At 36.5% G+C, this 14,716-nt stretch overlaps 1 protein-coding gene across 1 annotated transcript in view; it reads right to left on the bottom strand.

Moving 5' to 3' along the window:
* Nucleotides 1-14,716, bottom strand: part of si (sucrase-isomaltase (alpha-glucosidase)) — a 150,265-nt gene that overhangs the window by 41,055 nt on the left and 94,494 nt on the right. Inside the window, exons 29-39 of the mRNA XM_043703005.1 lie at nucleotides 12,864-12,976; nucleotides 11,356-11,481; nucleotides 10,660-10,791; nucleotides 10,442-10,552; nucleotides 10,186-10,248; nucleotides 9,636-9,752; nucleotides 9,458-9,542; nucleotides 8,269-8,407; nucleotides 4,643-4,776; nucleotides 2,515-2,549; nucleotides 2,285-2,401 (exon numbers count right to left, since the gene is read on the bottom strand). Coding sequence (XP_043558940.1) covers nucleotides 2,285-2,401; nucleotides 2,515-2,549; nucleotides 4,643-4,776; nucleotides 8,269-8,407; nucleotides 9,458-9,542; nucleotides 9,636-9,752; nucleotides 10,186-10,248; nucleotides 10,442-10,552; nucleotides 10,660-10,791; nucleotides 11,356-11,481; nucleotides 12,864-12,976 — 1,172 coding nt within the window. The remainder of the gene's footprint in view (nucleotides 1-2,284; nucleotides 2,402-2,514; nucleotides 2,550-4,642; nucleotides 4,777-8,268; nucleotides 8,408-9,457; nucleotides 9,543-9,635; nucleotides 9,753-10,185; nucleotides 10,249-10,441; nucleotides 10,553-10,659; nucleotides 10,792-11,355; nucleotides 11,482-12,863; nucleotides 12,977-14,716) is intronic.

The following is a 14,716-nucleotide window of genomic DNA, read 5'->3' on the forward strand; positions in this document are numbered from 1 at the left end:
TGAGTGCCGAACCAGAGGACATAGCTTAAAAATACAGAGTAGACCATTTAGGACAGAGACGAGGAGAAACTTCTTCACCCAGAGATGGTGGTTGTGTGGAAAGGTCTGCCCCAGAGAGCAGTGGAGGCCCAATCTCTGGATTCATTTAAGAAAGAGTTGGATAGAGCTCTCAAAGATAGTGGAATCAAGGGTTATGGAGATAAGGCAAGAACAGGATACTGATTAGGAATGATCAGCCATGATCATGTTGAATGGCGGTGCAGGCTCGAAGGGCTGAATGGCCTACTCCTGCACCTATTGTCTATTGTCTATTGTACCCCTTATTACATTAGAGCCTGTCTCTAACAGCGTTCAGAACTTGGCTGTTCATGCTACATTCACCTGAGAGTCCATCATCCTACATTTTCCAAAGCAGCATACTTGTTGGAAATGGGGATAGCCACAGAAAACTGCACTACCTGCCTACCTCTTTTACCTTTTCTGGAGTTAACCCATCTATCTGATTATATATGCGGCTTTTCTCCCTTCCTATAACTGCCATCCATCACACCTCTTTGCTCTTGTAAAGTCCTCATTGCCTCTAACTGTCGCTCCAACCGATCCCTGTGATATGATAGGATTTGCAACCAAAGATATTTCCTGCAGACATAATTCTCATATAATGGTGGGTGGTGTCCCCACTTATAATGGTGGTATCCATGTTGACACTGTACGTGGCAGGTAGTCATGTGACTTGGCCAACACTGCCTATCCCATACACTGCAGGCAAGGATGCCTTGAGGCATGGTACATTGACGAAACCGAACAGAGGCAACGGATGAATGGACACTGCACAACCAGGAGTGCTCCCTCCCAGTCCGGAAACACTTCAGCAGTCTGGGACATTCAGCCTCGGACCTTCGGTGACCATCCTCCAAGACAGATTTCGGGTCAGGCAGCAACACAAAGTGGCCAAGCAGAGGCCAATACCCAAGTTTGGTACCCATGGGGATGGCCTCAACAAGGACCTTGGGTTCATGTCACACTACAGGTGACCCCATGGCACTATACACTCTCTCTCTCTCTCACACACACATTCCTACAGATGCATAAACACATGCAGATGCTCTCTCATACACAACCTCTTCTCATACACTCACACATACTCCCCCACACACACATGCTCTCACAGACTTATGCCCCATTACACTCACACACATACACATACTCTCTCACAGACACTCACACCCTCACATACACACACTCACTCAGTCTCCCCTACATGTGCATATATATAAGTTTGTGAGGTGAATTTGTACCTGCAGTATTACATTTTATTTTGCTCAAAAACTGCATAAATCCACATAAGATTCTATAAATCCCACTTTAGAAATAGAATCAGTCTGACTTAACATTGGGACACAGTCAGACTTTAACTTCACACCTTCAATGCACTTTCTGAGCTGAGATGGCACCTATTGTTAAAGCTATCTTGAGAATGCAACTTTAAAAGAGTTCTGGGATTTACTTATGAAGGAACCAAAACTAATATGATCATTCTAAAAGATCAAAGACTTAAGCTAAATTTTTTTAATATTACATTCCATGACACTGCGATCCTGTTGCTATAAATTCTGTGTCTTATGATTTTGCTCTACAATCACCAGATGAAGAAGCAGCACTTCAAAAGCTAGTACTTCCAAATAAACCTGTTGTGTGATTTTTAACATTTTACACTTGTAATCTTCACACACTTGTATTGACCTCAGGTAAATTTGAAGGTTAAAGTTCATGCTGTATACTAACCCTCATCGTGAAGCTATGAGCATTTACTAATACGACAAAGAAAATTTGACCACAGATTAATTAAGTAATTAATTTTAAACATGTACAATCTAAATCTTTCAGAGGAATACTTGTGATAGAGAGTTTTATTCTTTCACTTTACTTTCTGTCCTCCATTTAAATGTAGTTTATATTTCCCAATTTACACTTCATTGATCAGACTCTGCAGGCTCAGAGAGGGGATTCTGACCAGTTTAAGATCCTTGCTGGTTCTTGGCCTTGTTCATACACGCCACAGATCTCCTATAGAAACCACCATGCTGGGAAAGACATGCAATTGCCAATCCTTGGAAAATGTGTGGAACATCCGTGGATAAGAAAATATGCAACATGACTCCAGGATTAAGTTTTGATACCAGAAGTATCCTTACTATATAAATATAATTGTATGAATATATAAATTTTTTTTCTACTTTGCACTTAGAATTGTTTTTCTCATAGTAACTCAAAACTGACTTACAGAGGAGCCCAATCCATTGTGGTTCCGAGAATAGGGGTAGAATGCTCCAAGTTGCATCCATCGAAGACACATTTCATATGTAGCATTCTTAAAAAAGCCACAGATGTCTGCTCCAGTCTGAGATTTAGTGAAATATATATTATTCCATGAGAAAATGCTGAATTTCTGTTTATTATAATGAAAAACAGATTGCAATGTATTCTGTAAAAAAGCTTCACAAATGGACTTACATAAGAAATCCCAAATAGACTGAACTCCATCATTCCTAGGACACAAAAAAGAAAATTATTGTATTGTGCATTGTTTATTCCCTATAGAGGCAAATAACTTTCAACTTTTAAAAATATATCCAAACTTCCAGAAACAGGCTGCAAAAGCCACATGATAAGTTTTCAAGCCTTAAGACTTTTATTGTAATAAACTAAAAGCAACTTGACTAAACATTATTTAATAGACAATTTATAATCTAAACTAAACAAATGTTTCCCTCAATAACTTAAAGCAAACAAACATCCTTCCTTACAATTATACTTTATTCTGTCACTTAAATGAACACTTCACTCTTCAGAATCAGTCCAAAAGTTATTCCAAAGAATGGCTTGTTTCTTTTTTCCATTTTGAACCAGTTAACATCTAATCTGACTTGCATGGTAAAGATTACTCTAGAAATCTCTCTCCAGAGCTAAACTGAGAGAAACTTTTCCTCATGAATGTGATCTCTTCAATCTGAGCTTGCACTCTCACCTACAATCTGAGTAGCAATTAATAAACTACTGCCTATATTTCTCTTTCTCTTTCAGATTGAAACACTCTCTGATGTTCAGAAACATGAAAAGAAAGTCCCTGCTTCTGTTCCTAAAATGGCTTATCATCTTTTCTACTCTCAAAGCACAGCATTATAGCAGTATGAATCACATAGGTCTTGTATTCATGTATTCATGTAGAATTGAATCATCAAATTGTGGTGTATTACTGCTTTTTTTTAAGTTTGTAAAAGTGAATGTTGTGCAGAGTTGCTTACTGTGGTGAAATCTGCAATGAGAGATGCTGGACGTGGGGAAGGCATTGTTTATTACAGCAGGGACTCTGCACTGAAAATTTGCTTCCAGTCATCACTTTAGCATGTCTCATTGAAAAATATCATTCCAGTCGAATAGTGCTTGGGGAGATGAAATTGGATGGGGAGGGGTAACAAGGGGGAAGAATGCCAAAGATACATGATTACACAAACAAAACTCATTGAATAATTGCTGATGGTCAGATGTGGGCGAAATGGAATATGGGCATGTGTCCTGGCTGGGATATGTTGTCACCTTTTATATCCTTAACCCACCAGTACCACTTCCTCAGTCACATCAAAGATTTACTGCATTGTCTCCTTCATGGGATTGAGGACATGCAGCCATGCCTATGCCCCCATCCCTACCCGTTTGGAGGTACCACCACCAATAAAGGGCTGCCTGATTCAACGAGAGTGAAGTCGTTCAGTGAGTGTTATCCAATATGTTTGGATAATATGACTTACAGAAGTGAATATCTGGCAATGTGTACAAACTGTGAAATATATATGGGCATCTTGGAGCAGTATTTTGTGTTTGACTGCGAGATGGATGGAATCAAAGATCAGGTATCAATTTTGCAACTTATTCACGGTTGTTTGTTAGCCAAGCAATCTGACGGGAGATTCCCACCTCCAGACAACTCATCTGCTTAATTTTCAAGCATAATCTGTATTGCATGTGAAATAATCTACTTTTGCACATTAGACTTCTCAACAATCTCAGAACCCAGCAACCTGAATTGCAACCAAGTTAACTGAAATCCCGAGGAACTGTCGAAGAAGAAGGAAGGAGATAAGTATGGCCAGAGTTGTTACCAAATTTCAGCATGTAAATGATAAAATGGAAAAGCCTGGGATCAGGTTGCTGGGAGAATCCAAAGGCAATTGTGAAAGTTAAGAGTGTAGTCATTGTAATGAGGTCAGAATACAAGTTCCCTGATTGGAGTTGTTAATCTGGTCCAATCAAGGAGCCCTGGCTGACATATCTAAACAGGAGTGTTAGAAGTTCTGCTGTCTTGGAGAGCTGGCTCTGAGGAAGCTGGATCAGTGTTAAGGACTTTCCACATGTAACTAAAGGGTGACTTGGTGATGAGACACCAGACTCGGCAGAATTATTACAAAGGGGAATGTCATTCTACTGCTGTCCTTGCTATGATTTCATATGTAGGAGTATGATTGTATGAGTCACTGCCTGCAAGGTGAGTTGATGAAGATAGACATGGGAAGACAGACAATAAAATGACAGAAGAGTATTAAATATAGTTGCATTAAGGACATAAGACTATTATACTCGATACCAATAATTGATTTATGCATCTGGTTCCAGGCAGCTGTGTTGTCTCCAAGCCAATGTCCCGCCCATTGGCCACTAGATGGGAAAGTTGAACGTGTCACCACAATCCCTCGCTCTCCAGTTATATTCTGTAATGAGCTATAAAAATGAATAATTATTTGGAATGATAATAGTAAGGTTTATACCATTAATATAGTGAATCAATTGAGAACTAGAGTTTTCCACAAACTTGATTTAAAATGTTTTACTTTGCTCAGAATGTGATATGAACAATTACATTTCTTTGTCCTGTGGTCTGTTTATTGTGTTTGAGATTTGTTTTATGGAATCGTAGATTCATGCAGCATGGAAACAGATGGCTCAGTCTAACCAGTCCATGCTCCCCCTAATGAAGAAAGTGAGGATTGCAGATGCTGGAGATCAGAGTTGAGAGAGTGATGCTGGAGAAGCACAGCAGGTCAGGCAGCATCTGAGGAGCAGGAGAATCAACGTTTCAGGCATAAGGCCTTCGTCAGGAATGAGGTTTGTGGGCCGGGGGGTCTGAGAGATAAATGGTGGGGGGGGAGGGAGCGGGCGGGGAAGGCAACTGGGAATGTGGTAGGTAGATGAGGGTGGGGGAAAAGGTGATAGGTCCGAGAGGAGGGTGGAGCAGATTGATGAGAAGGAAGATGGATAGGTCAAGAGGGTGGTGCCAAGTTGGAGGCTTGGGACTGAAATATGGTGGGAGGAGGGGCAATGAAGAAACTGGTGAAATCCACATTGAGCCCATGTGGTTGCAGCGTCTCAAGGCAGAAGATAAGGTGCTTTTCCTTCAGGCATTGGACGGTTAGGGTTTGGCTATGGAGGAGGCCCAGGACCTGCATATCCTTGTTGGAGTGGGATGGAGAGTTAAATTGTTCAGCCATGATGTGGTGGGGTTGGTTGGTGCAGGTGCCCCAGAGATGTTCTCTGAAATGATCCACAATTTAGCAGCCTGCCTTCCCAATGTAGAGGAGAAACATGCTGCCCTTAATTCCAAACTAAACTAATCCCACCTGCCTGCACTTATCTTTTGTTAAGAACATATCAGTGTGTCAGAGTATTGGATGGGCACAAGGTTCAGTATTCAGCTGGAGTTAGATTAGTCATTGGAGTTATTTTACCAACTATACATCTATTTTTGTCTTTATTATGCTTTCAGTACATGATCGCGAAATTTCAGGCAACTTGGGAAGCACAATTGATGTAAACGGAATTCCACTGAAAAATCACCTGGTGAGCTGCAAGATGCAAAACTAAGATAACACTGGCATTATGGGAAGTAAGATGTTACTGCAATGTATCACGTTTACAGAGCAAGTATTCATTTTATATGTAGAAATTGACTTAAAAGGTTATTTTTGTTAATAATGACTACCAGAATCAGTCATAGGTATCGAGTTTCTTATGCATGATCAGTGTCAATTTCTTATGTTGCACACAGTGTTATGTACCAGACCTGACCCCCTCAAAACAAGGTAGCCTAGACTCTAACATTTTCTTATTTTAAAGGCAAATGTGAAGTGCCATCTTCCAGATATAATGCGACTGATCAAACTACTCTATGTTAAGCAAACACAATTTATTTAAACACTAAAGGTAAAATATAATAAAAAAGAACTGGGAATAACTTTATTAGAAAATTTAACCAAAAAATAGGTATAGTAACTATTACTAAACAATTGTTCCAATATAGCAACATCCCATAAACACACCACTTGGCAAAAAGGCAAATTCAGAAAAATAGATTTGTCTCACAGGTAAGCCAGTAGCAGCAAGAAACACCAGCTTCTAGCTGTAACCCCAACAGAGGAAAAATATAGCTTCTACTTGTTCAAAGCTCCAACAGCTTCTGCTCTGCTGAGATTCCAACAGCAACTGCTTAAGGCTAAACCTAAAAACTGAAAAAAACCTAGAAATCCTGGTCTATAACATCTGGCCACACCTATCCAGGCTGCTTCTATTGTTCCAACTTTTAAAAAGGACCCCAGGCCTCCTGACATGTTTACTTTATAGATCTTCACTAGCCAGTTCAAGTCCTCTGTCGTAAGACCTCCCTTCAATAAAAAGGACAAAACCATCCCCAAAGCCACAGCCTCATTGTTACAATAAGGAAATGCAAAATACTTATCCACGTACTGATCCTTGCAGTATCCCACTAAACACTGCCTGCCTATCACAAAAATATATTTTTTTGGTTACTGCTCTTTATTTCCTGTCTGCCAACCAGTTTTTATCCATGTCAGGACTCTTCCCCAATCCTATGTGTTTTAACTTTACATGCTAAACTCTAATGTGGGACCTTGAGGGCATTCTGAAAATCCAAATAAACCACAATGATTGGCTCTCCCAATCAACTTTACAAATAACATCCTCAAAGACATTCAATAGATTTGTCAGTCATGATTTCCTTCCTGTATTTCCAAACTGACTCTGTCTGATTTTGACTCTGTTTTCCAAGTGCTCTGTTTTTAATTCTTTGGTTCTGTAATTTGGTATTTTCCCACTGCTGATGTCAGGCTCATCCGACTATGTTTTCTCTCTGCCTCCTTCTTAAACAGAGGGGTTAACGTTAGCTACCCTCCAATCCATAGGAACTGTTCCAGAATCTCTAGAATCTCGAAAAATGACCACCAATCCATCCATTATTTCCAATGTCACTTTCTTAAGTATTTTGGGATGTAGATATATTAATTTTTGATTTTATCAACTTCTCCAGGTCCATCTCCCAATTGAGCAGGTCATGAAGCTTTCTCCCTCTGTAAAGATCTTGTGATTAAGAAGGTTGCACTGTAAACTTGAGAACTCCAAGCTGCCTTTAATTTGGAAGAAGTTGACAATCTGATCTGGATATAATAAGATTGATCGTTACATAAAAGAAGCTGACATTGGGGTTGACATTCACTTGCAGGTCAACAAGTCGAGAAATATTTAATGCTGCATTGGTTATCTTCACTTTGACGAATGTGAAATTCCCTTTTTCCAAGTTCTCGATTTACATGCTTTCACAGCAACATTTCTCACCAGAAAGAGTTACGGTATAAAGTGAGTGCTCTGAGGACAACTACTTCACTAAAATATGTCATAGATCTGCCTTTCCTGTTACAAGATCAGACACTATTTATATCATTAAGGCCCTATTGATTTTCTTTTGTCTGCTGTTCACTTAAACCATTAAAGTTCAATTTTGAAGAGTAGAATGAATGCAGCATAGGGACAATTGGCCTGAATTTCTTTAAGCTTTACCTTGCTTAAGTGCTATAACTTACTATAACTTATTATAACTTATTAGACATATTGTAGTATCTCCATCTACATAATGATTCCACAATACAACTTGTGCTGTTATGAAAGTACAGTGTCAAAAATTTGAGGAAATTTGTGGCCTGTAAAAATTGTTCCGACAAGTGTTATTCTGTGTACATAATTTCATTAGTTTTGCAATCAAAGTATTTCTTTGATATTCTCTACATAAATCAGACACTGTGACATATTTTTCTAATTCTATTTTCAAACTTTAAAATCAGCCCATCTACAATTTTATCAATTAAATTTTAATCAAATATAATTTTCAAACCACAAGATTGTTCAAAGTAATCGACTACAACATACTCAAGTGTTGGCTTTGTTTGTGACCATCCATACAGGTTATGCACATCATAATGTCTTACTGCAGTTCCATCAGGTAGAAACTGTTCACTTTCCATACAGAGGGTTTTGTGACTCAGTCCCAAATGCTTTGATTCAAGAGCTTAAAAATGAGAATATGACATATGGTAAAAAAAAGGCAGTAACAGAATGAAATAGGTAAAATGATTAGCCACATACTTCATTGCTTGGAATTCTTGTAAAATAATTTTCAGCCTCTGAAACATATTACCTGTAACTTCTAAATTCACAAGTTTTTAAAATTTGAAAATGAAAACAAAACGATGAAAAACATTAATCCTTCTTTCTTATGTGGAAAAGTAATGTGCCTGAAAATAAGAATTGTATCTCTGCTTTGATTCAAGAGCTTAAAAATGAGAATATGACATATGGTTAATTTTGCATTTAAGTGCCATAACAGGAGACATGTCACAAATGTCCCTAGTCAATCTTGTCCAGAAGTAAATCTATGAGGTAAATAGTATCTTGCCAGTATCAACTCAATAATGATGGCCCTTACTTGCTAATTTTCTCCCACCTCCAGGCAAGGGGAAAATACTGCTGTATACCTTCAAGTTGGACAAAATAAGGTTTGGTGATCAGATGAACTGAGAAAGGGGTTGCTTCCAGATTTGTGACATTTATAAATTCAAATGCCAACCAACAAAACACTGAAATCTCCTATTTGTGTATTCAAGAAGTCTACCACCTCAGGCAGGAAACTGCTCATTAACATGGAGACAACCTGGTTACCAAGGGAAGAATTCATTAAAAGTAGTAGCTGCAGTTCACACATATTGACTCCATTTCAGAGATGTTACCATTTTGTTAACATTGATTTGATCAACTGATGATCTATCCAGAGGATAAGCTGAAATTGTATTAATTCTTCAAAATAATATTGATAAAGCAAATTCCTTAATACTTAATAAATTATGGTTCACGACAATGATGTATCTTAGAAAAGATATTCAGCAATATTGAAGTTTGACAGGGCAATTCAGTATACAGAAAGTTGCATTGACCACTGACAAGCTGATTCCAGTCTAAATGACAAGTTAACATAGATTATCAATCTCTAAACTCAAATAAATCTTTTGCATTCTCTTTGAAAAACACATTTGATAAATCCATTGAGTGAAAATATCCTAACCTGGCATATAAGGTGGATAGTTCAGTTTGTTATCATGACACCCATGAACAGATCCATGAACAAAGCTGGCAGGTTCATTCATGTCCTAAAAAAACAATGCAAGGTAAAATGCTTTTGCTGCAAATTGAGATTTGGAATTGCTTTTTAATGAGACAGAAAATGAACAGCAAAAACTCACAATCCAAAGTCCATCAAACTCCAAAGTTCTCTCATAATAATCTTTTATTGCTGTATGCCACCAGTTTACTGTTTCATTGCGGAAGAAGTCTGGGAAAGCAGCATAAGCTCGATAATGCTGTAAGAACACAAAACACCGATTTAACAAAAACAGGATAAATTCTTTATATATGCTAATTAAAAATGAATTCTGGACCTTATTGTGGCTTTCTTTCTAATTTTCTCAATCAGGTTAATCAAGTTTCTCTGCTTTCTTTGCTTGTTAATTATTAACTGTGTTCATGACTCAAGCTTAATCTTTTCTGAAATAAAAATAGAAGTTGCTGGAAAAGCTCAGCAGGTCTGGCCGCATCTGTGAAGATAAATCAGAGTTAATGTCTCCGGTCTGGTGACCCTTCCTTTGAATTTCTTTTTAATCTTTTCAGGTTTTCTTTATGAGCACAAACATTAATGTCAAAGCATATGGTTTCAGATAAGTATTAAATTAATATATTTCAGGTTCAAGAGTGATTATGTTGACAGATTATCATTAGATATACAATCAGGCTTACCTCCACTTGATAGTCCCAGTCTTTTGAAGTATTTACTGTTATATTTGGAATATCTGGCCATACCTGCAATTGGTATTCAATAAGTTCAAAGATTAAGATTGCTTTATGTATTTTGCAGCTGTTAAAATATACAAATAATTGAATTTATGGGATGAAATTACTAGCAAAACTGTCTTAATTACAACGGTAACTAAAGCGACCTTGTAATATTGCTAAATTTCAAATGGCTCTCAAATATTTTTTAAAAATGGATTACCTTCCCCCATACAATATCAAGACTATTTTTCCATTTAATGAAGACATTGTTATCTATTCCAGTGGTAAAGGCTTCATAACGTCTAGTTTCATTTCCTGAAATTGCTGGATCCTGCATAATTAAAAAATGCACAACCACAAATATCAAAATCTATAGCTCCAAATTACATTATTAATTTTATTCAAGTCATTTTAAAAAGAAATGCACACAAAACTTACCAAGATGATAATAGTTCTCATTCCTTCACTTCTTATTTTATTAAAGAAGTCTGGCAAATTCTGGAAATCATCGACATCAAGAGTAAAGTCCAACTGCCGCTCCATGTAATCGATATCAACATATTGTACATCCTTTAAAAAAAATATTTCATAGCAACCCAGACTAGTTAGAATAAGCATTATTTAGGCCCCTTGAAACAATCCCAGCTATCAGTCTCAAGCAAATTGTGTAATACCTCGTTTGGAGACCTGATTTACATTGACAGCCACAACTCTATGTCATATTGAGCCTAATGACACAGAAATACAATGCAAGCACATTTTGCAGTACATGTAGAGCCTTTCTCCAAAACAGGTTAATTTTTAATCTAATGAGGGACAAAAGAGATATAAAAGTATACAACTAGTGCAGTTCTTAGCACTTTGCTATATTCACACTACTAAGGATCAATATGTGGTCACCTATTTTAGGAGATATTACATCAATTGGCTATGCAAAAAGTCTGGTAGATCTGCTGCTGGTTTTGCATTAGCATGCACCTGAGACTAATTTCTATTGGCATAACTTGGTTTATATTATCTTCAAAATCCTTTTATGCATCATTTACTCTTTCGGTATATTTAAACAATTCATATTCTTGACAGATTATTAGATAGATTGATATAATACTTGCACTTAATATATAAGTAACGTACATATGGTATTTTTGCATTCTTCATGCCAGTGTAGAGATCCTCAATTTCAGTGGTATTCTTGTATCCATATCGACATAACTGAAATCCCAGTGACCAATAGGGAGGCATGACTGGGCGGCCAATAAGCTAAAAAGTACAAGTAAAACATTTTTAAAATTTGTTTTCCAAGCTGGAAAGAAGTTTTTTTCACAACTTGTTCTTGGTTTCAAAATGTGATTATAAGTGCCTATTTAGTTTAAAGTCCAGGATTCAGAAGGACTGATGAATGGTTAGGCATTTTAGCATTAAAACTTCCTGCTGAAGTCATATCAATCCTGTAAGATGCTTAATGATTTCATAGCTATTGTGCAGAGCTATTGGTGCATTTTATTTTGTACAGTGGCTGGGCTGTATGGGGCTTTACTGATGAGTAGTCAAGTGTGAATTGTATGTTGAAACTAGATATGGAAATATTTCTTCTGGTTCACCCTCAACACACAATTTTGATCTCCGACAGTGTTAACAGTACCTACTACATATCACCCTGTCAATAACTATAGAAATGAGATAATAGACATTCGTTCATTGAAATTGAAATTCATCCACTCACCATGCATAGATTACTACAATTGAATCAATTTTTTTTTCACATTTACACTGTTAGGCTACAATTAGGAGGATATAAGGTTGGAGATAGTGAGGACTGCAGATGCTGAAGATCAGAGTCAAGAGTGTGGTGCTGAAAAAGCACATCCAGTCAGACAACATCCAAGGAATAGGAGAATCAATGTTTCAGGCATAAGCCCTTCATCAGGAATATACAGGTTGGTCTAGTGCTGCAATTGGAACGTTCAAATGCAGAATACTGGGATTATGCTTGGGTGATCTTTTAGATCAGGCTTGTCCAACAGAAGGCACATGCAAAGGGATTCAGTGTATGCATCACACACATAGTTGACTGCCTAACTAATCCTTTGATTCTTTGCCCAACAGACTGCTAACTTGATTGTCTGTTTGCAATCCGTATGGAAACTAAGATAGAGATCATGAGAGCGATGTTGTGATGCAATTTGGATCCCTTAAAGGTAAAGTGACTTTCTGATGTTCAATAGAACAATAGCCACCATAACACCCTTTCTCCCACAAATGCAAAAAAAAGTTTTATATCCTTATTTTAAAAGTTTTATCTGATATATTTGTTGACCACGCTGGCATTTTTTGCCCACTCAGAAATGTGGAAGATTGTATTCTTATTGCTAGTACTTCTTCAGCATTCTGCTGAAATCTTTAAGTCCCGTGTCTGTAGGAAGATGAGGTGTGTTAATGCTTATTGGAATTTGTTCTTTTGCAAAATTTATTGTAGATGAGAAATGTAAAACCTGCCTTGTGAATTAATCTTCAATCATCATTAAACTGCCTTTCTACATTTATATTACCCAGTAAATATATTTAAATGTGCACATTAATAATTTGTACAATAGCAATACTAAAATTAATTCAAACCAGACTATTAAGGCAAAGATACATACTGCTGTGTATTGTTCAACAACATTTTCTGGATTTGTACCAAGAACCAAATAAAAATCCAGGATTCCTCCAGTAGTGCGATATGTCAGAGAAGGATGTGGTTGAAGTGTTACATCTGGAAGTCAGAAATATCATAAAAAACATTAAATGAGCAGTAACTGTTAAATTCAATTTCTTAGTTTATGAGGTGTTGTCATTAAGTTCTCACTGAAAATATATGCAAGAACCATTTCCTGTGCGTAGGATATTGACTCATTATATTAATATTCACAACAGCAAATTTGCTTTATTCTGAGTACTTTAGCATATTTTTGAAACTCATGGTGATATAGACCAAAATAGCAGTTGTACAAGGATACAATGCTAATAGTTTCGTAATAATATGACTTGTAACACATAGAAAGAAAGATTTTCATTCATATATCAAATTTTCATAACCTTTGGATGTCCCAAAGCGTTTTATAGCCAAAGAAGTACTTTTGAAGTGGACCTACTGTTATAATATGAGATGTGTCAGCAAATTTCACACAGTAAGATTTCACAGTTAAAAATGCAATACTAATATGCAGATAATCTATTTATGTGATGTTGATTGATGGGTAAATATTAGAAAGACCTCTGATGATGACTTCTCTAATCTTCTAAATGGTGCCTTGGATTCTTCTGCATCCATTTGAGAGGACAGACATTGTCTCAGCTTAATGTCTTATCTGCAATCAGCAACTCCAAAAGTACAGCACTTCCTTCAAGCTGTACTGAAGTATTAATCTTGATTTTCATGTTCAGGTCCTAAAGTGGTACTACTTTCTGACTCAGGCTAGAATACTAATAGCAGTTCCATGGATAGCATGATCACTAATGGCCATATATTGCTACTGTGGTCATCATAAACAAAAGGGCAAGATTCAATTACAGAGTTCTAAATTTAAATTTAGTGAATTTATTTGGCTTGGAGACAGTAAATATTGGTGGAAAATAAAAGTTCAAGTTTCAATTATTATTTGATTTAAATATGCATGGGTTAATAGATTTGTGTCACATTCTTGATTTCACTGTTTAATGCCATTACCTCATTTTAAATACAAACTTATTAAAGTAGATGAAAGTGCTAAAATATTTATATACCACAGATTGAGAATAATTTAGCATCTCAGTTTTAAAAGGTAATTAGGAATGACTGGAGAAGTTCAGTGAGAAGCTATTAAATTCATTCTCTCCACAGATGCTGAGTTTCTTCAATGTTTTCTGTTTTCATTTCAGATTTCCAACATCTGCAGTATTTTGCTTTTATTTCCTCTTGTTTTATTTTACTTTCAATGACTTTCAATGTCATTTAAGATAAATTAAGATTAATTGAAGATTTTAATATTTTCCTTTCATATCATCTGTTATTATCTCATTGAAGAATTCTTTGATCTTTATACCAGTAGGTTAGTGTAATCTTTGATACTTATATTGTTTGTTTTGGTATCGATTGTAAAAGATTATCTTTATTACTTATGTCAGACACAAAATTAAATAAAATGTACTTAATTCTTTGAATATTGGGATTCTTTAGTAACATAAAATGTCCATATGTGTTTTCATTTATCATTTATAATGTGGATGTAAACTCAGAGGTTAATTGATATTCTGACCAATAACAAATTTATATAGCACCGTTAATTTATAGGAGCATTATGAAACAAAGTATGATATTGTACCACTGAAGAAATATTAAATTAAATGACCAACAGCTTAGTCAATTAGGTATGTTTTGGAGATTGTCTTAATGGTGGACAACTCTGGAAAGAGGCAGAGGAGTGCATACAAGCTTTTTCAGGCTCGGCACATCTGCAAATGGAGGTAGACATTA

Source organism: Chiloscyllium plagiosum, chromosome 13, assembly GCF_004010195.1.
Source record: "Chiloscyllium plagiosum isolate BGI_BamShark_2017 chromosome 13, ASM401019v2, whole genome shotgun sequence".
NCBI classification, from domain to species: Eukaryota; Metazoa; Chordata; class Chondrichthyes; order Orectolobiformes; family Hemiscylliidae; genus Chiloscyllium; species Chiloscyllium plagiosum.